This window comes from Strongylocentrotus purpuratus, unplaced genomic scaffold, assembly GCF_000002235.5.
Source record: "Strongylocentrotus purpuratus isolate Spur 01 unplaced genomic scaffold, Spur_5.0 spur5_scaffold_9, whole genome shotgun sequence".
Taxonomy (NCBI): Eukaryota; Metazoa; Echinodermata; class Echinoidea; order Camarodonta; family Strongylocentrotidae; genus Strongylocentrotus; species Strongylocentrotus purpuratus.
This window is the reverse complement of record NW_022145615.1, coordinates 22,241,916-22,266,892: the sequence shown is the minus strand read 5'-3', so window position 1 is coordinate 22,266,892 and position 24,977 is coordinate 22,241,916. Positions and strand designations below refer to the sequence as shown.

Genomic DNA, 24,977 nt, shown 5'->3' with positions numbered 1-24,977 from the left:
TTCTTTCACAATGCGATTTCATGACTATAACTGGTCTTTATCTTTAATTACATCTGATATGAGGCAAACAATTATGTCATTTTCATTTCTCTTTGTTTTTTTATTTCTCTCTACAGTTACAAGGCCTTATTTGTGATCTGATGCAAGGCAGTCTGGTAGTATTCAACAAAGACAAAGTAGCATCATTACTAGGTAATACTGAACATTAATATCACAATGGGCTGCTACTTTCAATTTTGATATAGAATGAAAATACATTGCAAGTATTTATTTCAATATTGCATGTCTGATCACAGAGTGACTCAATGATTGAACTATGTCTGAACCTGTCTGCCAAGGATATAAAAACCCATCGTAAAAGAAGAAATATGCAAGGAAATGTGTGTATTCGTCATATGCAAACTGAGACTTAAATGTTGGCCTTTGACATTCAATCTCTGATCATGAGAATGGATGTATGCACAGTCAAGGGATCTATTTCAATTTATTGCCTCCTCAAACTTCTTAAGTGACCATCGAATCTAGGTTTAATGAATAAAAAGATGCTGTGAATGTGATCTGTTGAAAATAAGAAAGGCAAAGTAATAATGCACTTGATTTTGTTATTTTCATTTTTGTGTTTTTATTCTGACTTTCTGAATGTATTTATTGTACGATTGAAGAGTTGTTGCTTCGTTCATTTAGATTCAGATCTTCTTTTTTATCTTTTTTATTCTTTTTTTATCAGTGTGAAGTGATGATTTAATTGTAGTTGAGCTTTCTAAGTCAAACCAACATCAAATAATTAGGAGATTCCAGTTAAAGGCTCTACAAATACTGCAGCATTGAAAGAATATAACTTAGTAGGTGCCCTTCAACAACAAATAACGAGCATTAGTTATTTTCCATCTCTTGCAATTTTTACAGAAGATACATTAGATTGGGAGACATTTGAACAGTTCTGTGTATGGCAGTTATTACTGGCTCACGATGATATCGAAGTGAAACATCTGGTATCACTCATACCCAAACTCAAGTACAAAGGTATGTTTACTTAACATTGCTCTATAAAATAGTCGTCTGTTTGTTTATTATTTGTAGAGGTTCATTGCCTTGGAATGCTTGAAAACACTCATTCAAAAGCACATCTAAGATTCAATATTTATTCCCTCCAGTTTGATTTATTGAATCTAAGTAATTTTTCATTTTATTTATTGGAGTATTGCTAAATGTATGACATGGGTGGAGGTGGTGGATGGGGGGTATTGAGATTGGTCATATGCTCTGTAATGCTTTTAACTTATATGTTTTTAAATGAGAAATAGATTAATTGTATGCTATTCATGATGAATTAAATTTATCAAGGGCCATAGGATAGTTAGTGAGTGAGCATAATAAAGGGAGTAAAGGTCTTAGTTATTGCGAAGTCATTGTTAATATGCATACTCCACATTAGATAATGCCATCAAATCTATAGCTAGTTTTTAGGTCGACAAGTACGACAACATATGAGTTTTAAAGCTTTAGATTTCAAATTTTCAGAGAGCTTTTACTCCTCTGACAAACACTAAACTAGCATAAGATCAATTATATTGTAATCTATGGATTAAAAGCTTTCCGTTGCTATACAATTCATCTTTCACTTCCGACAGGTCCTTTAATCACCCACCCATCCCTTCTCCATGCCTCGGAGTCTGACTAGAATATGTAGTTTTTCCAAGGTTAAACCTGTATATTCCTTGTTAATCGCACCCTACAAACTAACTGCTTTGTCTGTTTCTTATTTTGACAGAACACCCGGAGGCACTGGCAAATATGCTGTTGATGCTCAAGCTGGAAAAGTAAATAACTGTTATATTTCTTATTTATGTGAGAGGGATTTCGACGTTTTATTTTACCTGACTGATAAGTTGTAAGTAAGCAACCGGAGGACCGACGACTAAAGGTCCTCTCCGAGGGACCTGGTAATGAAGGTTAATGCCTTACCAAAGGGCACTAGCGCATCATCTTAGTTTTGAACTCGCTTTGCTGGATTATGACACCACTGCTCTACCAACTGAGCTATCGCGCCTCTTTCTGATACAGTATATGGCTTTATATTGATAGGATACAGGAGCTTTGTTTCATCACAGTACAGTAGAGTATATTTAGATAGCAGCTGCACTATAACAATTGTTTTATTTATTATTTTGTATTGTTGTACAGATAGGCATGTACTTATCAGCAATTTAAACTCAGATATTTTCTGAAGGGGGGGGGGGGGGGTTGGGGGAGGAGGGGGTCTACCTGATAATCTTCGGGCTTGTTCAGATATGATGCGGTTTACTGCAGCTTATTTGTTTGGTTTACAACAAGTAACTGAATGGCAACTGTACACATATCAAAGGTCTTACCTGTATTTACTGAGCTCTCTGTTATAAGATAGTAAGAGACAAAAATTTGAAGCATATTATACTAACGTCATCACTAAAAAAAAAATGCTGTGGTTTACCACGTCATGTCCAAATGAAGTTTTAAAATGTGAATTAACAAAATCATAGAAGTTCACTCTGATATCATGCAACATGAACACTTGCTTGGTATTACAAGCATCCAAACTTTTTAAATATTAGGTCAGAGTCAACAGTCACAGTCAAATTACAAAGACCGTTTCTTTAAAGCCTGTCTGTACTAGTTTGGCCAGGGGGGATTAAACCACCCTGCTAGGTCACTGACAGGTGGTTATCTCACCAAATCAGCTCTCAATTAACATAAGAAAAAGGAGATCATGGGGGACCAACAGGCACCGATTAGGCATCTTTTGCTAAATAGAGGGTGCAAGTAGCTATAAGTAGTGCAATGTGGCTTTAATTTAAAGCATTGATATCAATCTCCTTTCCAACCAATTCTCACTTTTCTTTTCCCCTTCTCATCTTCCCATCCCCCAGTGCAACCCAAGAGTTCCTGAAACCCCTCTTGAGTAGGAAGGTCGACCAGACCGATAGATTGACGACGTCCATCTTAAGTCACTGGGCCTCGCAGGACGAGCCACACCTGGCAGATGTCTTCAAGTCAATCATGATCAGAGCAGCAAATGCAGCCAAGAGGATACGACAGAAGTGAGTTCTTTTTAAGCGATCAATGTTTTAAATTGTTTTTGTGATAGTATGTAATATCGGATCAACAGAGCATGAAGTGCAGAGGAAAATCATTTAAGATTTGCCAACGAAGCATTTTTGCTTTAAATTTTTAGCTTCTTTGGAAGTAGCTCCTTTTTATTGTACTATATCATTTAACTACATACTTTGGTCAATAGAAGATCAAAGTTTTAACTTTAAAATCAACATGATAAGACATATTGATTACAAATTTCTGTGATGATCACACACTGAAATGCCTATGACAGTTTTAGTGCAAAATATCATGGTGAAACATGTAGTTGAGTTCCAAAGTCTTAGATGCACATGTCACCTTTAAAATGTGAGGATATCTTATTTGATTCTGTATATAAATGAGACGGTGTGCGTGAGGTGCAATAGTGTTTAGGATACGAGATCTGCCATTTGGACTGTGGATTTGAATTTGCCGTTCGACGCTTGAACGAGGTGTTTTCTTCCTGGATATTATCATGGATTCACTGAAAAGAGCGAGTACCCGAGGAGGAGATCCTATGACTGCAAACAGATTTTTTTTCAAACGTTTTGATGCACATCTTTATTTTGAACTTAAAAATGATAGGTTCAAAATGCAGTAATAAGAGTGATTGGGTGTTTGTGTGCGTTTTTTGCGCAAAAAATATGCTGCGTTGTCTTGTGTTCCGGAAAGACCCCCATTTGTTCCTGAAAATGAGGTAAATGTTCCTGACAACCATCCTGTAGGGTTTGCATCTCTGAATGAGGTATTATCATTCTATTGCTTGTGATTTTTTTGCAGACAATCGGCCAAGCAGAACTACCCCACACCTATACAGATCTTAGGACATCTAGATGGATTGAGGCATACATCAGCAATCAGACAGACACTATGTAAGTCATGTTTGTATAATGGATTACCAGGTTTTAAATGTTTAATCTATTATTCAACATTTGATATTTAATCAATTAATTACAATTACAAGGAGGAGCATAACTATTTGATTTAATTTGTTATGTAAATTCTGTTTCCTTTACTTATCAACTATTTTCCTTCTAAACTGCAATAGAGGCTTCATGCAATTTGCGGGATAGAAATATCTTATTATTGTTATAACCCTGGAATGAAACACTAAATAAATACCTTTTGAAAAAGAAAATTTATCAAACATCACATTTACAGCACTTTTCACTCCATGTTTGTAAATGAGTTTGCCAACAGATAGGTATAAAATGTATATATTACAAAGGAATGTAAAATCATATTTTAGCATGCAAAGTGCTAATCATCTATTAAAGTTGAAGAATTGAATATTCCCAATCCTTGAGAAATTAGAAAATGTGTTACTCTTAGTTTTGAATTCACTTACATTTTTCTTTCCCTCCTATATGATTTTCAGTTTTCAGCCAAGAACCATTATTACAAGGTCTACAGCAGTTCCAACATGTGTGTACAGAGGCCCAAAAGACAAAGTAAGTAACTCCCCATCAAGGAAAATTTTCCTGATATTGTATTACCAAAACAGGTTTGATTGCTACATGGAAGCAATAGTAGATACTTGTTAAATTGACATTATACAGAGAAAATCTGTCCTCTGTATGACTCCATTCTAGATAAGATGATCTCTTTGCTCTGACTCATCGTCAGCACTCTGAAGTCACTTTTCTTCCTGTCTGTCCATTGTAGGTATAGTGATCTATTTGCCCTAGTGGATGACTTTGAGGATGCTTCAAGGACAACCAGGAGTCGGCTAGCCAGGCGGTCACCAGGGAACACCAGCCCAAGGGCAAGGAAGAGCCAACCCGTCAACGATGATACGTCGTCTTCTTCAGAGGTAGGATGATTAAATATTGATTTCCTGTGTTATATTTTAAAAGATATAATAGAATGCTTTTATAATTTCTTCCGTTTTGGTTTGTAAAATTGCTCTATGACGGAGGCATCACTTTTGACTGTGTGCAGTCAAAGTTCCATTTAGTTAATCATGTCACAACTCTGTATTATATTATATCATATTACATTGTTTTGAGTACCAAATAAAATATCACTTGAAGAAAAAGAAGAAAAAATAGGTAGGATGAAGCTTACAGATGAATCCATCTGATTATAGCCAGAAGGGTATAGAGTCTGTAAAAAAAATTAATGCCTTTCTGGCTCTCAACAGACAAATAATGACAGTGTTTATAATATTGCTGTTGATAATTGTGAGGAGCTGGAATGCTCCCCAGGGAGTGGAGAATGTGCATACATTGTGTGCGGGTAAGCCTGAATCCGATGACCGGGGTAATAATATATGTATCTGTAAAGCGCTTTGAGAGGGCTATCGGTCCTGAAAAGTGCTATATAAGAACTACCGGTAGCTATTATTATTATTATTATTATGTAGCATTTCGGCATTGGTCAGAATGGTCATCAGATTGATTTAAAAGCCAATAAGTTTGTTTCGTGGTATTTGAAATTTGGTGTGATGGAAATGATCTTTTAAAATGCGGTATGACAGGAGGTTTTACACATTTTTAGAAATATGAAGTCTGTAAAGTGATGTATGGTCCATCTTTAATCCTTTGGTGTTAAAATAATTGTAATTAAATTCTAATTGAGTTTCTTTTTTCAACCTCATCAGTTGGTGTATTACGTATATATAACTTAAAATCTTAGACAACAGGTTATTTTAAATAGATATGAAATGGAATAAATAATTATCTTCTTCTTTTCTTTATCTTCTACAGGATGAGGAGGTGAAATTCAAGTCGAAACCTGCCAAAAAGAGGAAAAAGACAGCGGCAGCGAATTCCGATAGTGACTGAAATTGTAGCATGTTGCTATAGAAACAATCAGAACATTCCATCTAGGATGAATAACATTCACAACGAGCATTGAGTCCGGGAGCGAGGAAATGGACTCCTAAGCTTTGTTCTTTTTAAAAACTTGTCTTGGAACAAATATATGTGTGTGTTTGTCTTCGCAAGATGTTCCCTTCCAACCTGAGATGCTGTTTGTCTGTCAACTCGGCTACACAAAGCATCCCATTGCATCTGATGTGCAAGGTGTGTCATCTTCTACCTGTTCCTGCATCGTCGAAAATTGTTTTTGAAGCTACTGTTTTATTCGCCAAGACCTTACGCTTCCCATGAACATGGATGTTTTCACTTGATAAATACTTGCCTAACTTCATGCGAAATATTTTGAATTTCCTGTTCCTAAATATTCCCCCTTAAATGAAGTCGAATCACAGATATGGTCCATGTTTGTAGTACCGTTGTACATTCTAAAAATGCAGAGCAGGAGAGGAGGAACCCAGCTCTCATTAGCTGTTAGCCCTTGACTAGTGTGAAGATGGTGCACATCATCAGTCAACACAAGGCAGAATGATATTCATGCAATCTCAGAGAAACTGTCAACAAATGTTTCTATGACAGCATGACGAGGAACAGCTGCACTTCAAACAACTGTCAGGATCAGCCCGGAAAGACCTAAAGACGTATCAAGAATGAAGGAATCACTGGACTGGCTTCAAAGAATTTGCTACCATTTATAAATAGATTTTTCCATCATGCGTACACAGAATTGTTCTCTTTATTGCCAATCATCGTTTTTTAATGAACATTTAGAATTTTCAAGTTGTGTCAACAATTAAGAATGATACCTTATTGAAGCTATCATGTGGGTTTTTAATACAGAAGGTATGTGTTCAGAATAAGAGAGTATTCAAAAGTACCAATACATCTCGCTAGAAAAGAGATATCAAGGACCTGTTTCACAGAGCCTTTTTTCAATGACAAATGACAAAAATCAGTGACATATCTGCTGATAACCAATTAGAAGCAAGGATTTAAGTAGCTTATAACAAAAACTGTCACTTGTCGCTGATGACAAGTTTTGTGAAACGAGCCTAGTTCTTTGTACCACAAGAAGCTTACTTCATGTGCACATACTTATCGTGGACTGAAATTCAGTTGTATACTCTCATTCTTGGGTCTATTCGGTTTCTTCATTGGAATAAGGTTTAATTTTGTGTTATTCAAATTCAATATACAATGTATTCTTAGGAAGAGACTTGTCAAATGTCTGCTGTGGGGTGTAGCATTGAATGGCTCTGAAACTTGGACAATCTGGAGAGCGCAGGAAAGGTTGATAATAATAATAATAATATTAATAATAATAAGTCTTGTTTACCCAGGGTAGCCTCATCAGTATTCATACTGTTCTCCCTGAGGGCCCTGCAATCACATCATTAGCCCGCTTTAATCGAGCTACCATGAAATGGTGCTCAAGCATTCAAGGAATTTCTTCCTACCAATGAAAGAATGTAAGGAATTAGTTGGAGGGATAGGATCACCAATAAAGAAGTATTAGATACAGTGAATGAGCAAAGGCACGTTGGTTGAATCATCTGGAGACAGATAAAAATGCTCAGGGACATCTTGGAAGGGAAGATGGATGGTAAATGGGGAAGAGCAAGAAGTGGGATGGTGTCAGACTTGATAGGTTGCAGATCATATTACATGATGAAGAGGAAGGCTTAGGCTAAAGAAAGAGAGGGATGGAGAAATAATGAAAGAGAGCTTGGTAATGTGGACCTGCCAGAACACCTGAGAAATTCAAATACTATGTGTCTGTGTATCCGAGGGTTGTGCCTCTCATCACAGATACTGGTTCTATCACCGATATTGCTTTAGTAAACTTTAAAAGAAACTTGGAGGAAGAGCTTGATAGAAATGTTGTTTTACTTATCAGAATTCAAGAGAATCACAAAACCTACTTTACTTCAAGACCATCGCTGTAGCTTTCATATACAAATCTCTGACGACCCAGATTTAACTATTTGTATTGCATTAGATAAACTGCAAAGGTAATGTTTCGAGCTGGAACAATGCACTATGAATACTTCACTCTTTAAACTAGAAAGTAATTGACATTGTGTTATTTTAATAATCATTCAGTAATCAGTACAGGCTGCATTCTAACTATCATGGTTCCAATAAATACATAATGATTAACTATGAAACATGACAATATTGCTTATTTTCAAAGCAGAAATTTAATTGCAAATTTTAGAACTGCATGAACAAGATTTTAATTGATCATTGCTTCTTAGGGTCCCTACAGGTTAATGTACATGTACTTGTGTGTGAGCCAAGTTTAAATCATTGTATACAACCACCGTGTCTGTCAACAGTTTTGAACATACAATGTATTCTGTTTCAGATTTAGTGGAGAGAAGATTACAGATTGTTAAATGATCAGGAAGGATATGAAAATAGGTGTCGTACATGTAGCTCATGATTTCATCATTCTTTAAAGATAATTTTGCTTTGTGAAGATTTATGTTCATAAGGAAGGATAATTGTGACAACCGACCCAGGATAATGTTTTCAAGTAAAAGAAGGGGAAAGAATAGAGTATAGCTCAACTAAATCACGTTGAATCTTGGACAAATCTTTTATGATGAAAGGACGGCTCCTTTTAAAATTTTATATACCAGAGAAGATTATTATGTGTCATGAATCTCGACCTCTATTGCAGGAGGTTTGAATCATGAAATCTTGCAAGTCTTGTTTATTTTTAACGTGTGTTGTAAAGCAAGCAAATGGATTTGCTGAGTTTTCCATGTCTCGTTTCAAAATAATGTTCTTTGTATAAATCCTGAAGTGCACATACTGAATGTAAATTAGCCTGATACTGAAATAGAACAGGCATTTTTCTACATAAAGAATTGAAGAAGAAACACTTGTTTTGTGGTTATGAGTGTCATTTATTTTGTCCGTTTTTGTCCTTGTTCAGTGAAGTGCTTTTTACTTGATTTGGGATAAAGATGGATGTTTTTGTTTTTTTAATCCCTTTATCTTTCTCCTTTCTTGCTCTTTATCTTTGTTTTCTTCCTTTCTATATCTCTCTCTCTCTCATTTAGTTTATCAATGTCACTGTGATAAGGCCTAAAATAAAAACTTGTCGTATTGCCCTTTGCGACCAACCCCAAAATCGGAAAATCTACGGTCAGCATTTTAAAAAAGTTTTTTTTTTCAACCGTTTTTTTAGATTTTTGTTATATTAATGAATACAAAAATATGTATTTTGTTTGTTTAAATGGGATATAAATGCATAAAATCAAATTGTTCAAAAATTCTCACTCGTGCAAACCATGGATAATTATGAGGTGAAAAAGATATCAATGGAATGATGACGTTGAAACGCGTGTATTAAAAACTGAGAAATATCAGCCAAAAGAGGGCGGGGAAAAAAGAAGAAAAAACAACAACATTCAAATCTGAAAAATATCGGTCCAAAGTGGGTGACCAAAAAAAAGTTAAAAAAAAAAAAACTTTTCCAACCGACCGACCCATGTTTTGGCACTCAAAGGGCAATACAACAAGTTTTTATTTTAGGCCTCATACTTCCCAAACCCCTATCCAAGTTTTAAATACACAAGTCTAATTGAAAGTCAAGGTGCATTTTATCACAACTTGTTTTCTTCATTTGTTTTAAATATACAAAGTCAACATGGGACAAACTATTCCTAGCCATACATGCAAAGAGAACATGACTATTATTCTGAAATGGGAGGATTGATATTTACCGGAAAATCATGATTATGATCGATGAAGTAGAATATACTTGCTGTTTTTTGTGTGTTTGAACAAGTTTTATTCCTTCAAAGAATACCTTTATAACATTTGGAATTTCTGTTCAGTTTTTCATATTTTGAAAATAAATCCACTATGAACCCAATATAGACAAAGATAATCGCAACTTGTATCTGATTCTGTGTGGCAGTCTTCCCTCGACCTCCGAAAACTGAGATAAAGAGCGCCATCTATTGGTAAAATCATTATAACAAAGGTGGGACTGAAAATAAAAATCGTTCGCGACCACGACGTATTTCGTAAGTAAAAAATGTATTTTGTTGATGTCTTGGTATCTTAATATCTCTTTAACCAGAATTAACGATTTTATGTTTATGTTTGCATGATGAAAAGGCCAAAGGTTGAGTTAATTTGGATATACCAGGCGCATGAACATGATCATGATAGACACAGAGTGACAGACATTTTTTTATATTTCAGTCCCTCGTGTTTGATTTCGTGTTTGGTATGTGATACAAGTTTGATTTTTTTTTCTTGTTTCATTCTCAAATTCAAAATGTGAATTGTGATCAGTGATGGATTTTAATGTACAAAAAAAAAAAAAAAAAATGCATAAAATTTCAAAAAACAAGTGTTTAATAAGTTGTGCCCTTAAAGGTAATAGATCTACAAAGTTTTGGTATGATGGGGTCGTGAATTTTGTTCAAATGAACGATTAATTATTGGAAGCATAGATCCTATGCGATCCTACGATATTCACTGATCGTTGTCGTGGTCGAAATCGACTCTAAAGTTATGAAATCATAAATAATAGACACATTATGTTGTATAGCTCCCTCTCAACGTCAAGATATTAATTAAGCTATAAAACAATGTGTCTCGACTAAAATCGACCGATTAGCTATTCCCGTTCAGAATATATACCACAACTACATATTCTGAGATTTCCATGGTCGCAGCTACCATTGTATGGCCATAGGAGCTATTTGAAATTTAATAAAATTTACCTGGAGCACCGGTAAATCTTTATATTCAATTTTTCTCGAAAGCAGAAGTGTTTTAGGGGCCAAAATTTCTAGTGCTTTTAATACATCCACAGGGGCATCCAAATATATAAAGTTATATATACCAAGTTATTCATTTGAAAACATATTCCGTTGGAAGTTTGACTCCTTGAGTAATACATTTGTGCTTCTACAGTAGATCTATAATCTTATTCAACACTGCCCTGTTGTTTGTCTGTGTCCTAAATGCAAAGTCCGATGATCCTTGCATTATTTTCTCCCTCTTTCAGGAAAGAAGCAGCTGGAAAGTCACAATATCGCCTTCAAAGCTCCCGTGCATCAAGACATCATGCCAGTAATGTTGAGACTAGCCCGGCACGGCTGTACGAACAGGCCTTTCTTTCATCTCATAGCCATTCACAACAAGTTTGCCAGAAACAGTGGGAGAGCCTTGGAGCAGTTGGGAACATTTGATCCCATGCCAAACAACCACAATGAGAAGCTGGTCAGTCTCAATGTGGAAAGGATCAAGTACTGGCTGGCGATAGGAGCACATCCCACACCACCAGTATCACATCTCTTAGGTAGGATTCTTTGTTTTGACTTCTTTTATATACTCATAATTGAAAGTTTTTCTGTGCCCTTTCTTTCTAATTTTTTACAATTATTTTATTCATTTAATTGTATCCCTCTCAAATTAAAATTCTGACTGGGTAGAAATCAGATGTTTGAGTTTGATTTTTATTTGATTTACTCTTGTAAATCAATGGACACTTTAAAATAAACAAATAGCTTTCAAAGTTTGATATCTCTGATTGACAGAATAACTGTGTTCATTAGTAGTTTAAAGATAAACTCCAGTACTGGTAATGCGATTGCATTGTGAAAGAAAAGGTGTGGAATGGATCAGAAACAGTTGATCATGTAGCATGTAAGTATTGGTGTGCACTGCAAGGTTCTGGAGTCATCAAAATCATAATAAATTTGGCCGAGTCTTGGTAAAGTAACAAGCACTGTACACAGAAAGCTATATATGGGACAACACACGTGGTGTCGGGGCTAGTTCTACCTTGATTTCCTTGTCTTTCTATGCTCATTTCTCAGCCAGTATACATTTTCTTCCAAAATTGTTTGGCACATGTCTTTTATTTGTAATCTTGAACATTCAGTGTAAGTTTCGTTTGATTCTGTGAGAATCAATTTTCTTTTTTTTACCAGAACTGGAGTTTATCTTTAAGGATCTGTAGAAATACAAATAAGTTGAAATGTACTTGTATATTCAGGTCTCAATTCAAGTATTAATTCATCAATTTATATTGCACAGTTGCACAAAAGGCAAAAATGTAATCTCTTTTTGCTGTGCTGTTGTTTGTGTATAAATAGACCTTCAATACTCAGCTGTACAGAACATAATCTCTGTATAACATTAATGGTAAGTTTGTTGTTTGTTTTTCCTCACTCCTTTAAAGGACTATCAGGCTTGCTTCCAATACACCCAAGGACCTACGTGATAGCAAGGAGGGCCAGGCACAAAACTGCTACAAAAGAACAGGCAGCTGCAGCAGAAGCAGAAGTGGAAGGAACAAGTTGAGAATTCTTTGAGAATTTGCCACTGAAATGGACATCCGAAAGCCAGTAATGGACACAGACTTGGCAAGAAGTGTATCATGTGGATTATGAACAAGATGGTTGATATCGAACATGTCTGAATAGTTCTTCATTTGTGTACCATACTACTAGTTCTTGCCGATGCAACATACTTGGTGCTCATGTCAATCAAGCTTGGGGGACTTCAGCATTGGGGACTTTATAGGGAAATATTAAGGGTAAATTCTGGAAAAATGGTATTCTGATTGCTGGTAAGGGTTATTAATGTGTCACAGTCTACATATATTTTCGACCTGCAAAATAAAACTTTGGTCCTCTCAAACCCTATCCCCTGGGATGCTGCAAGGCCAGTTCTCTGAATTTGGACAAAGGATAATATGTTTCTTGTAGAGAAGGACCTTGTGTATACTAGCAATCAATTACCCCCTCCATTGAACTACCGGTATTGCTTCATTGTATGAGCTAGATGTAATTGGTAAAGGTTGTGTCCTATGGAAGAAAAGCCATCCAATCTGATATTCCTTAATGGTCTGTGAGGAGAGCTTGGCAAACAAGAAATGTGAAGTCGGGATGGACATGTATTATTATTATGAGCAGCATCAGTGATAGTTCGAGTGAACTGTAAATTTTGTGTGTGTGTGTGCATGTAGTCTGCTCTTGAAGAATATAAACTACACGTATAAATGTACGCAAAAGAGATAGCTATGACGATATAGGGAATAAATAAGTATTTTTACGTTTGAATGTAACTAAAACTTGGTTTATAATTGTTGTTTGTGAGTATTATTGATATTGCAAGACCGATATTAATATTGCAAAACTTTTTGCAAGATTGGAACAAGAAGTACATAAACATGCATGTATAAAGGGGCAGGTATATTTTTCTGCATGTAAAATTAGAGCACTGGTGTATCCAGACTTGTTGAATACGAAAAAGACGAGGGTGACACATAAAATCACATACACCTTTAGTCAATTATGACAGCAAAGTTCTGTGTACAACCTTTTTTTTAACCAGATGAACAGGAGAGGGACCCGAGATGTGTTGAGCACCATTGTCAAAAGGTTACATTAAATTATATGTATACTAGTTCATGTATTTTGTAGATACTAAGAACACAGTAGGGGAAACTTATGGATTAATGTCCCCCCCCCCCCCCCCCCCCCCCCCCTCCTGACAAGAAAGATTGCTAGCAGGCTCTTTATAATAAATGAATTTTAAAAAATACAAGATTCTTGATTTAAATTTTTTTTTAAAAATCTAATAAATAATACTATCATAAAATTATAACAAATCTGAAATATGTCAACATACATTTAGAAGGGGGCAGGTTGTGTCAGTGACAACATCCCCCGCCCCCTCCTCTTCAATATTGTCACAACATATGTGGTTACATGTTTATCCCCAGCCGTGGGAAATATGATGCATGGAAAATAATTAAAGGACATGTACTACTAAAATCTTTTGATAAAAATAATTTATTTACATGTCAAATTTCAGGTTTCAAAATATACACATTGAAGACATTTCACAATACAAAACTTGATACATGAAGTCATGAACATGTATATGGGCTGTGGACAAGTCCATGGTAAATTTGTCCCTTGAACCAACATAATTCTAAAGGTTTAGTACACCTAGAAAGTTGACGGCCCGATTTACTAGAACTTAAATTGGTCAAATATCAAGGAAAATTTCACTGTGATTTTTTTCTTCTCACTTTGTTATTATTGGTAATGTATGGGACAGCAAATGACATTTGACATACCCATATATGTGCATTTTTAAAACTCCTGCCATGCAAAGTGATCCATAGAAAGGTAACAAAAAAGTGATCAATTTTTATTGCAAATATGCAAAGAGAGGAAGTTAGCCAAACAAAACAGCAGTGTTGAGGTCGGAACAAACAAATACCTGTATATTTTTTTACTCTTCATAAATAACAACTTGTGTAAAAACTTGACATTAAATATCATGCTCTACAGATTCTCAAGAAATAATTAACTCTAATCTAATGAGGTATACTTCTGTAATATCAGGATAAATATGGTGCTGAATTTTTTCTTCAATACTTTGTTCTAACATTTAAAAGGAAATCCAACTTTGATGGCAAACTATCTAGAGGAAAGCAGAAAAAAAGTAGACTGGTGAAAGTTTGAGTGGAATAATAATAATAATATTGGCATTTATATAGCGCTCTTACAGACATACATGTGTATCACAGCGCTTTACAACATATTATTATTACCCCGGTCATCGGATTCAGGCTTACCCGCACACAAGGTATGCACATTCTCCACTCCCTGGGGAGCATTCCAGCCAGTCGCCATTTTACAAGCGCCACTTGGAACAAAATGAGAAAGATACACAATTTTGAAAGTTGCAATAACTATAATTGGTATGGGCTCTTCAAATTGGCTGACTTGGTAATGTCTCTGTGATGTAGTGTCGGACAATTTTTCAATTTGTTCCAATACACAAAAATGTCCGACTCTGGAATGGCTTTACTCTAATAGAGGACCTATAATAATATGCTAGACATAATGCTTATGAGTGGAGCCCTAAGGGAGAAGGCACTTGGGAGAAAAACAGTATTAATTATATTTTTGTAATGCAACAAACGGGAGAGTCATATGCGACTATGTCACAATCCACTGACCAAACTGTCACTTTGAGATTGGCATTCATAACTTTCTTATTGTTGGTCCGTCATACATTTTTTCAAATTTTTGCAGTTCTGTGAATTTAATTTTTCTGCTTTCATACAAATGAACTTATTACAAGGGTTAGATTGCCCTTTAACAATAGATTAACAATAGATTGAATTTATTTCAGGACATCTTATTTCATACACCTTGTTACACACACATGACGCACATCATGGAACGCTCCTTTCTTGTTATGCCGCCTTGTATCCTTTATGAGAATGGATTGTGTCCTTCTTCCCTAGCAACCTTTAGAGCCCAAAAGAGTTCTTCACCAGGAGGGAAGTTGTTCCAGTCTCTCCATTCCCAACCTGAGAGTAAAATAGACAACATTCATCAAAGAATTTATCCGTTTGATAGTGTTTTATGATTTAGATGAGCAAATTTACAAGAAATTAACAAATGGAAATTTAGGGAGGTCAAAAGATGTTCTATATTATTTGATAAAAGTTTCATTATTTTTAAATACAGTGTAATTTGAAAGTAGCCATTGTGCTATATTAGGCTGAATTTGCACTATGTGTGTACGTTGGGCTTCGCTTGTAAATGATATCCGGACACCTTGCAAATCCTGCTGGTTCTGAGATTTTTTTCTGACTTGTTTTCAATTACAAGAAGGACTCAGGAGTACAAAATTTGATCTACTGGGTACAAACCAAATATTTTCTTTACAAAGATTGAAATAATTCCTGTCACTAAATCAAACTGGTGATGAATTCCCTTTTCATATTGGTAAATTTACAGAATTGCTTCCAACGTTCCAATAGACACTTCTTTGGTAAAGGAGGCTATGGATCTACAAACCTTCACATTTATTAGGCTCCGTATTTTCTGGATCCTTCTTAAAATCTGCATCCACCTCGCCCCTCATAAAGATAGTGACATAATGGTAGTCTTTCTCTATGCACACCGCGTTGACGACAGTTGAGAAGACAACGTTCTTGAGACGCAGCCCTGTTTCTTCTTCTGTTTCTCTCTTGGCACAATCTATCCATTCTTCTCTGAAGGAATACAAATGTTTACAGAGAATTAAGATACTTGATAAATATAATGTTTTACAAAAAGAAACGTTACTTTCCCATTCCAAAATCCCACTACCTTAGTTTTGCATATTTCTGAAATCGATGAAAAATGTGCATCCCTAGCAGAATGTGGAAATATTTTGCTTGTCAGATATTCATTTTAATTCTAAGACTAATTTAGGACAAAGGGATCACATGATTCTTCTGAAACTTCAATTATTTTTCTTGAGCAGGCCTGTAGCCAGAGTTTGATGTTTTTGGGGGCACATACATGTAATTGATCAACGTCCTGGGGAGGGGTCTAAAAAATTCAACCGATCCCCCCCCCCCCCCCCCCCTGTGTGGCTACACGCCTGGTCTTGAGACAGGACAATCCACATATGGCATCAATCACAAACCCACCTTTAGTTTTATTCCAAACTGTACAAACAAAATAAACAAACGAACACCAGCAACAACAAAGGTGAAGCCTCAAATGTTAGACAAACTGTGTTTTATCATGCCTTCTTGGGCATGCATGGTCATGGACATGGACTGAGAAGAGACATCACATGGCCTCATAAATTATTTAATATTAGGAATATTACACCATAATCCCGAGTCCTGTCTGTGCATAGCTGTGACAATATTTGGTCAATTCTAATTTTTACAGTGAGTAAGTAAATAATTGGTAGAAAATGAACATTATTCAAAATATTCAGACGAACATGCCACGCCCACATCAAAGAGCATGAGCAGAGCCCAACCCACAGCCTATACGGCTAGGCTCGGCCTCGGGCAGCGCAGTTCGAGCTGCTGCTGCGCCGCAGCTCAGGCCAGGGCGGCCAAGCTCATGCCCCATGATCATGGAAGCTTGGCTGCCTTGCATTGCATTGCATGCGCATGCCGATCCTCAGCTGAAGCAGTATAATTTACCCGAATTCTAGATGGCCACCAGGAAGGGCGAATGTCCCACTGCCAGTTGATCCTTTACGCTTCCCGAGTACAACACAATTTGGATGTGCATCGCTTGTTACAAAAACTCCAACGCCTATGCCGGGTCTCTTCACATGTGGTTGACTGGGCGCTGCCATTTTGATTTTAGTGGACTCGAGCTGGCGCTATAATTTGACATCGATGGAGCTCTATTTGTGTACTGTTTCTATGGCGAATTTTAGCTAATGAAAACACTGGCACTGGACATCAAGTTTTACAGTCTTGTTGGTCAGAATGTAACATAATGGTGAGTTTATTCAGTTGTGTGTGTGAGTTTGTACAGTAAAATGACGATTATATTGAATTTTCGTGTGTGAGTTGAGTGACGCGACTCGTCGAGAAGACGGAGACTTTCAGTTTCATTCCAACTGCAGCCGCTAGCCGAGTGCAGGCTTGACTGAGCAGCAGCTGAGCTCAGGCTGAGTGAAAATCAGTGCAGTGTGAGCTAGATCTGACAGATTGATCAGCAATCAGAAAGAGAGATTATCTAACTGTGTACACAATATCATTTCAAAACAAATTGAGACATGCCTGTAACAGTAGTAAATCATCAGATAAATGACATTCAAGAATTTGTCAACTGATTTCTCTCTAAAGTAAAGGCTAGAAGTTAGAACTAGAGCTTTTTTTTCACTGGGAAACTTCTCACATATTTTGCTTTTGGTTTTATAATTGTCATATTGTCAAGGTGGATCATGGATTTCCCTTTTAAATGTCCACATGTAGATTTCTAGATCTAGGTATTGTTTATGATCGACTTCATTTTAAGATAATGATTGGGTGCAACTGATATGGCTAATGAATTGTGTTTTTATTTATCCATCCTCTTTACTGTCTTTATATAGGTAGAACCACCAAGGCATTTACCTACATTTTCCTGCTCACAGATTGTACTCTGCTGCATGATTTTAAGATGTCAGAACAAGATGTTTGCTGGATGATACCGTGATGCCTGGGGCACTTCGCCCAGTAGCAGTTGTCTGCTACATTTGCGGGAGGGACTTTGGATCCAAGTCCATCGGAATACACGAGCCGCAATGCATGAAAAAATGGAAGGCTGAGAACAGCAGCCTCCCTAAGCATCAGCGTCGTCCTCCTCCTAGGAAACCTGATTTATTACCTGCCGTCAATGGCTCATCATCCCAGGATATAGAGCGGTTTAACCAAGCTGCCTTGAAGTCATCACAAGCCCAACTGCTACCATGTCCAAACTGTGGGCGTACCTTCCTGCCAGACAGGTTGCCAGTCCATCTGAAGAGTTGCAAGGGTGGCAATGCAATAAGCAAGAGAAGATTGGAAAGTGCTGGTAGTGTGGCTAGATCATGGTCAGGTCCAGATACCCAGACACCTAGACCACCCTCTAGACAGGATAGGCCTGGAACAGCTACCCTTTCCCGTCCCAGCTCTGTTACCCTCCAACAGAGGAAGCATGTAACCGTTACGCCCGTGAAAACCCCGGTCGGAAGGCAACAGAGCAACACCCAAGGGGGAGCTGGTTTCCAGCCAACACCACCACCACAGAAACGTAGATCTCAATTAACATCTACGTCACAGGCATCGTCACCTCAGAAGCCTCAAACTGTTGTCTGCTTTATCTGCGGAAGAGAATTTGGAAGCAAGTCGATCTCCATCCATGAACCACAATGCATGCAAAAGTGGAAAGTGCAAAACAGTCAGCTCCCAAAACATTTGCGGAGACCCCCTCCCAAGAAACCCCAGGCTCTTGGTCAAGGACAGCCCATGGGTGTTGGTGCAGAAGCCTACAATGCGATAGCATCCCAGAGTGCAAGTTCCCAGCTTGCTCCTTGCTCTAGGTGCGGGAGAACCTTTGCTTTGGACAGGATTGAGAAACATGAATCCATATGCAGCGTGAAATCTGGCACCGCACCTTCACGCGGCAAGACACCATCAGAGGGTAACCAACAACTCAGCTCTTCGAAATCTAGGAGCGGTCCTCAAAGCTTTCAACCATCTCCTCCCTCAAAGCCAAGAACACTTGTCTGTTATATATGCGGCCGAGAATTTGGCAGCAAGTCCTTGCCAATCCATGAACCTCAGTGCTTACAGAAGTGGAAAATACAGAATAGCAAGCTACCCAAGGAGCACCGTAAGCAGTTGCCCAGGAAACCAGATGCCTCTGGAGGAAAATCAGCCAATGAGGCTGCTATGGATGCAGCCAATGCTAACCTTGTGGCTTGTAAAAAATGCGGCAGGACCTTCAATCCTGATAGGATAGAGAAACATCAGTCGATATGCAGACCGAAAACAGGGACTGTGCTGAGACCAAAAACAGCCACATTGAGTCTTGGGAAAGAGAACCAGATGAATAGTTCAAAGTCAAGAGTAAGTTATTTCTCTTTCACTACTTCCAGCAAAATTTAGAAATAATTCAGTGAAGTTGTTCTGTTACAAAAATCTGTTTATAATAATTAAATCATCAACATAATTTTTGTATTATTTTGCCCTCTGTCATTATAGAAAAGTATGATTGTATGTAGTCTCTTTTACAATGTGTAAAATAATATATGTTGCAAAAACTGCATGATTGTTTTTTACCATCTCATCCATTTTATTTGGATCCCCTGCCATTGAAGATCAGGTTGTAGGACTGTTGAATTTCAAACCTCTTATTATGCATTGTCATTATACAGGATGAATTTAAATTCTTTGACAGTTATGAGGCTTACATGTATAATGGTTTATAAATGAAGTTGTTGCTGTTGATTTTCTGGTAGAGTCTTGAAAACCATTTCCTTATGAATCCCAACTTTTCCACTGTCTTGTCTCCAGACTCCAAAGACTCCTATCCCTCGACGGCCCATTACCGTGGTCTGCTACCTCTGCGGACGGGAGTTTGGAAGCAAGTCGATATCCATCCACGAACCCCAGTGCCTCAAGAAGTGGCACATCGAGAATGATAACTTACCCAAGAAGCTACGCAGGCCTGAACCAGTCAAACCTGTTGTAACAGTGATCCCCACCACAGGTTAGTACTGAATGTCTCTGAGCATCTGGGACCTGTTTCACAAAGTGTTTTTCCAATGACAAATTACTAATATCAGTGACAAATCTGCTGATAATCAATCAGAAGCAAGGATTTCAGTAGCTAATAAAAAAAACTGTCATTTGTCACTGATGACAAGTTTTGTGAAACGCCCTCCTGATGTTGTTGTTAGTGTTTAGATGGCGCTCTTCAATCTTGTCAGATTTCCTGCGCCACAGCATTCCTTCTTTGATGTTCATCTTTTCGAACTTGATCTCATGGCTCACTTTTCTGGAGGGGGGGTCTGTCTTTTCAGACTACAGACTGATTAAGCAAGTAATGTTGGTTGTACTTTTAAATATTAATGATCTGGTCTCGATCATTGGGACAAACAAAAATGAATAGAAACGTTTCAGAATCAAATTATTATTTAGCTTTGCAATTACATGTAGGCAAGGAATTCAGAACAAATTATTTCTCCAATTCTATCATTGTAGGGCAGAACTGTTTTGAAATTCAGTAATCCAGTCACCATAGTTTTGAGGGCTAGAATGTTTTTTTAAACAGATATATGGCGCCATAGAAATGCTGTGAATCATCATCATCAACTTACCAATTCCACACCCATTTATGCTACTAGTAATTGCTATCAATATTTGAAATCTGTCTGTTTTGTGTATACGATTGACATATACATGTATTTGCAATGTTGAAGTTCATTGTGTATCCCTGATGTATAGGTCTACGATATTAGAAGCAATTTATTTGTAGGAACAAAAATTGATGTAAATGATTAATTTCTATTCCATTGCCATTTCTCTTCTTATTCTCTCTCTCTCCCTCTCTTTATGTCTCCTTTACCCCAGGAAACAAGAGTGGGGGTTATAATCTTGATGCCATGAATGAAGCAGCATATAAGGCAGCACAAGCTAACCTTGTGCCTTGTGACATCTGCGGTCGTACCTTCCTCCCAGACAGGTTAATGGTCCACAAGAAATCATGCAAGCCCAAGAAAGGAAGCAGCCTTCAGGGACCGGTGTCTTGAGGGAACCATCTCAGAAAATGTCAGCTAGTTCCCCTGCCCATAAAGCAGTCTTTCAGTCCAAATTACCAGAATAATTTGACTTGATGGGACTGTCTCAGAAGTGTTTCCCAGCCCATCTATTGAAAACGATAAAGTAATATGACTTTATACTGGGTGTAAGCCACAAATATGTTTAAATAATGTACTTTGTTGGACTATCTGAAATATCCTCTAGTTTTCTAGCCCATGGAATGACCAGGTAGTATGACTTGATTTGACTGTCTCACAATTTTCTGCTGACTTGCCAGCCCATGGAGCAGTCTTTTGGAAGCGACCAGGTAAAATGATGTAGTGGGACCATCTCAGCAATGCCTGCTAGTCTCCCTACCCATGGCTTTTGAAAATTACCATATCTTTAAGGGACCACCTCAGAAGTGTCTGCTCCTCTCCACGCCAATGAACCAGTCTTTCAGAAATGACCAAGGCCATGTAACTTGATGGAACTGCCGTAGAAATGTCAGCTCTTGGTTGTCTCCCAGCTCACCTTTGAAAAAGGCCAAGTAACATAACTTGTTGTTCACTCGTCTCGCAGCCCAAGGAACCTCTTTTCCAAATGACTACTGGGTAGGTAGTATGACTTTATATGGAACCATTTCAAAAGTGTTTGTCAGATCTCCTGACCTACTGAATAGTCTTTCATACATGTATTTCTATGTATTCCGTCCTAGAAAGTGCCTATTTCCTGCATGATGACAAAACTTGTCATCAGTGACAAATGGCAGTTTTTGTTATAAGCTAGTGAAATCCTTGCTTCTGATTGGTTATCAACAGATTTGTCATGGATCTTTGTCATTTGTCATTGAAAAAAGGTTTAGTGAAGCGGGACCCAGATGTAATAGAGATGATCAATATTCCAAAGCTAACAACTCTCAATGATTACAAATACTAGTAATAATAACCTTGTACATTTCTTGCTTTATTATATCTCCATGTACAAGTGTGTAACTTTTTCTCTGTTTCTTTTTCTGCATGCAATTCTGACATTCATGCAACCTACTTTATATGTGCAGGCTGAAATCATAGCTCATTCCATCCACCCATGTTACTGAATATTTGACCCTTTCTAAATTTCCTCCCTAATACAAGCAGCTCTATTTAAGGGCAAAACTCCCATTTATGTATTGTTGTGATTGCTCTGATTGACATGTATAAACATTTTGTATATGAATTTTATACCTGTAGATTCATATGAATCTCATTATTCAAAGAATGATTCTCATTGTTTACTAATGTAAAAGTTTACCTGCTTTGGTTTTACAAAGAACTTGGAATGTTGTCACAGCTCTAATATAATGTATTCAAAGAAGGTGTATAATCTTTGAATGAGAGAGATTTTTGTTTGTGTATTTAAGCATAGAGTGTGTTTTCTTTTCCTCTAGATTTTTCAAAGATTCTATGGAAATGAAATATAAGTGCTGTGTTTTATCTAGATATCAGGATAGGAAATCAGGAATCCAACTTCATTAGAAACATTCTTTAATCTGCAGTGCATTAGAAGAGTGTCCAAAGTAGGAATGCACCTCAGTTGTTGGTTGGTGTGAATAAATATGTATAAAACATACATGTGTGTCTCTGAGCATTTAGAAACAATAACTTGAGCAACAAAAATAGGAAATTAAAGTGGTACCCAGACTATGTGTCTCATCATCTCTCATGAATGCGTTTTTATCAATGGATGTGATTTCTACCAAGTTTTCATTCATTTTCTCATGGTATGCTTATCCAAGCAATCCATCTAAATCATTATAAACAGAAATCACTTTTCACCTGTTTATTTCACAATATCTTTAAAATGAACACATGCGCTCAAGATGTCTTGGTTGATTTATATGGAGAATACCGGTATGTCAATTCTATCACCGGTAATGTAGTTCTGTTGACAGAAATTATCTAATGTATTCTATGAAAAATTGTATAAATATAATTTTGTAAATTTACCTTTAAATTGGTCGTGCATGAGATGGGAATCAAACATCTCAGAGTGTGTGAGAATGAAAAATCACCTTGAAATACTGAAATTATTATGTCATTCTTACTTGTAAATCAATTATATATTTCACCTTAATAAAATATGCCACTTGTTGAAAGCTGAAGTAGATGTGTGCAATTGGATCAGTAATAATGAAATTTAATGAAAATTATTGTATTTCATTTCATTGATATTCAAAAAATGACTTGTAAATGTACTTGATTTTAGTGTATGCCAGATTATTGATTTATATTTGTACATATATATATATCTAACAAACAGGGGTTTGTCTTTGTAGTATATTGCCATGGGTATAAGGCTTGATGCTTTGCAGTTAACATCTAAATTATTCATACCCTTGCAGAGTTTTGTAATCTGTTTCGGAATATATGAACAATTAATTTGTCCCATTCTATGCTTCTTGATCATGTGACATATTAAAGCTGACATCTAAAAATATTCAACAAAGGCCAGTCCACCTTTCATTCTTGAGTTTATACAACACTAAAAAACATCAAATTTACAAGGGTTATGAATAATTTAGTTGTGTACTGTATGTCCTATATCAGTTTGAAGTGTTTGCTAAATTTAAAGGGTTACAAAAATGGATTTACTCCAAAAGTACCATTTTCTCAATTTTAGAGAATCGTTTTTTCCTATTGTTCAGGCCTGATAAAAACCCGATTTAAATCGGTTTCCCGATTTTTTTATATTTTTATCCGATTTTTTCCCGATTTTTTTCTTCTTCCCAATTTAAAAAAAAAAAAAAAAAAAAAAAAATCCTTTTTTTTTTTACTAGATTTTTTTTTCTACCCTGTTTTATCCTTATTTTCCCGATTCCCCCCTTATTTTCTCTATTCTTCCCTATTTTGCCCAATTCCCCCCCAATTTTCTTACTCGAAAGGGGGAATGTTGCTCCAGCCATTTTTTCCCCGTGAATCCTCTTCTTTCTTTTTTACTCAAGGGGGCGTGGTTGAGGGGAAAACAAAAAACCTATTTTTTTTTTTAGTGCTCACTATCACCCTTGATTGTTAAATGCCATTTTTTCTCTCAATAAGTACATTGACTTTTCAATATTTCAATATATATGGTCTGGAATAGAAAAATGAATTTCTATTTTTGTTGTTGAATATCTACCCCCGGACATATATGCACCTGGTCCATGGGTCCATGGATGCACACACAATTTAACATTTTCTCAAACCTGATGCCTTGACCTACACCATTCTTGTAACTTTATAAACTAGTTAAAAGATATTGATAATCTGAAGGGCCTGGTAGGCTTATTTTATTCAGTTTGCAACAATTAATTACGCTACAAAGGAATACAAATCAATCTAATTCATTTCCTTATATGCGATCCAAAGTTGATAATTATTATTTTGTCAGATTGTCATTATCAAACAAGGAAACATGAATATTGAGCAATTTGGCTCTAAATGGAAAGTGACTATTTTTAATATTTAGATTTTGTTGTATGTTTCCACATACAAATTTGAATTTGAATTTGCTCATGTGTAAGTTTTTAGTGAGACTAGTATTCAGACATGGAATATATTGAAAAGAATTTTAAAATTGTAATATTTTGATTTAATAAAGCTACAGATCAGTAATGTGCATACAATGATTACAATCGTTTCCTAATCCATGTCATATTTTTGAGTTTCAGCTTTATATTTCCTTTTTTTGTTGCCCATGGCCAGATTTTTTTATTTCAATGCTAAATTATAGTGGCAACCTTGGGATATTCTTTTACTGATCGAGTCATATGTGACTGAAAACAATTAAAATGGGGAGACAACGTGTCACAACATACATATTTATGTGACGTCCAAGACGATGATTTTGAACTAAATCAATGTTTTTATGATCAATTTTAAGTCTGAAATGCCACATGAAATGCAATATGGAACACACAAAAAACGGTGTGTAGAGAAAGTGTTGATATGCAT

General features: G+C 36.5%; 4 protein-coding genes across 4 annotated transcripts in view; 3 read left to right on the top strand and 1 right to left on the bottom strand.

Moving 5' to 3' along the window:
• Positions 1 to 8,820, top strand: part of LOC581840 (integrator complex subunit 3) — a 34,662-nt gene extending 25,842 nt beyond the window's left edge. The window contains exons 25-32 of the mRNA XM_030976630.1: positions 117 to 192; positions 907 to 1,023; positions 1,772 to 1,820; positions 2,907 to 3,077; positions 3,892 to 3,983; positions 4,490 to 4,562; positions 4,777 to 4,924; positions 5,820 to 8,820. Of these exons, the coding sequence (XP_030832490.1) occupies positions 117 to 192; positions 907 to 1,023; positions 1,772 to 1,820; positions 2,907 to 3,077; positions 3,892 to 3,983; positions 4,490 to 4,562; positions 4,777 to 4,924; positions 5,820 to 5,897 (804 nt within the window). The 3' untranslated portion in view covers positions 5,898 to 8,820. The remainder of the gene's footprint in view (positions 1 to 116; positions 193 to 906; positions 1,024 to 1,771; positions 1,821 to 2,906; positions 3,078 to 3,891; positions 3,984 to 4,489; positions 4,563 to 4,776; positions 4,925 to 5,819) is intronic.
• Positions 8,821 to 9,815: 995 nt separating this feature from the next.
• On the top strand, positions 9,816 to 13,041 carry LOC578130 (28S ribosomal protein S16, mitochondrial). Its single transcript, XM_011681096.2, has 3 exons — positions 9,816 to 9,973; positions 10,969 to 11,262; positions 12,148 to 13,041. Exons 2-3 carry the CDS (start codon positions 11,028 to 11,030, stop codon positions 12,267 to 12,269), a joined length of 357 nt encoding a protein of 118 aa, XP_011679398.1. The 5' UTR covers positions 9,816 to 9,973; positions 10,969 to 11,027; the 3' UTR covers positions 12,270 to 13,041.
• A 2,061-nt stretch (positions 13,042 to 15,102) lies between these two features.
• LOC577580 (nucleotide triphosphate diphosphatase NUDT15-like) lies at positions 15,103 to 17,111 on the bottom strand. The gene is made up of 3 exons (XM_777798.4): positions 16,930 to 17,111; positions 15,797 to 15,993; positions 15,103 to 15,303 (listed from the first exon to the last, which is right to left on the bottom strand). The coding sequence occupies exons 1-3, from the start codon at positions 17,085 to 17,087 to the stop codon at positions 15,206 to 15,208; spliced, it is 453 nt and encodes a 150-aa protein (XP_782891.1). The 5' UTR covers positions 17,088 to 17,111; the 3' UTR covers positions 15,103 to 15,205.
• A 14-nt stretch (positions 17,112 to 17,125) lies between these two features.
• Positions 17,126 to 21,124, top strand: LOC100888783 (zinc finger protein 474-like). The gene is made up of 4 exons (XM_011673264.2): positions 17,126 to 17,236; positions 17,835 to 19,332; positions 19,780 to 19,975; positions 20,839 to 21,124. Exons 2-4 carry the CDS (start codon positions 17,938 to 17,940, stop codon positions 21,015 to 21,017), a joined length of 1,770 nt encoding a protein of 589 aa, XP_011671566.2. The 5' UTR covers positions 17,126 to 17,236; positions 17,835 to 17,937; the 3' UTR covers positions 21,018 to 21,124.
• Positions 21,125 to 24,977: the final 3,853 nt, after the last annotated feature.

What these genes read in the sequence shown, in the direction of transcription:
- LOC578130 (XM_011681096.2), top strand. Translation starts at nt 11,028, where the DNA reads ATGCCAGTAATGTTGAGACTAGCCCGGCACGGCTGTACGAACAGGCCT. An exon ending in ACCAGTATCACATCTCTTAG is followed by an intron (nt 11,263 to 12,147) that starts GTAGGATTCTTT and finishes ACTCCTTTAAAG; the next exon opens with GACTATCAGGCTTGCTTCCA.
- LOC100888783 (XM_011673264.2), top strand. Translation starts at nt 17,938, where the DNA reads ATGCCTGGGGCACTTCGCCCAGTAGCAGTTGTCTGCTACATTTGCGGG. An exon ending in TGAATAGTTCAAAGTCAAGA is followed by an intron (nt 19,333 to 19,779) that starts GTAAGTTATTTC and finishes TCTTGTCTCCAG; the next exon opens with ACTCCAAAGACTCCTATCCC. An exon ending in AACAGTGATCCCCACCACAG is followed by an intron (nt 19,976 to 20,838) that starts GTTAGTACTGAA and finishes CCTTTACCCCAG; the next exon opens with GAAACAAGAGTGGGGGTTAT.
- LOC577580 (XM_777798.4), bottom strand. Translation starts at nt 17,087, where the DNA reads ATGGCAGCGCCCAGTCAACCACATGTGAAGAGACCCGGCATAGGCGTT. An exon ending in GGTGGCCATCTAGAATTCGG is followed by an intron (nt 15,994 to 16,929) that starts GTAAATTATACT and finishes GTATTCCTTCAG; the next exon opens with AGAAGAATGGATAGATTGTG. An exon ending in GGAGCCTAATAAATGTGAAG is followed by an intron (nt 15,304 to 15,796) that starts GTTTGTAGATCC and finishes TTTTACTCTCAG; the next exon opens with GTTGGGAATGGAGAGACTGG.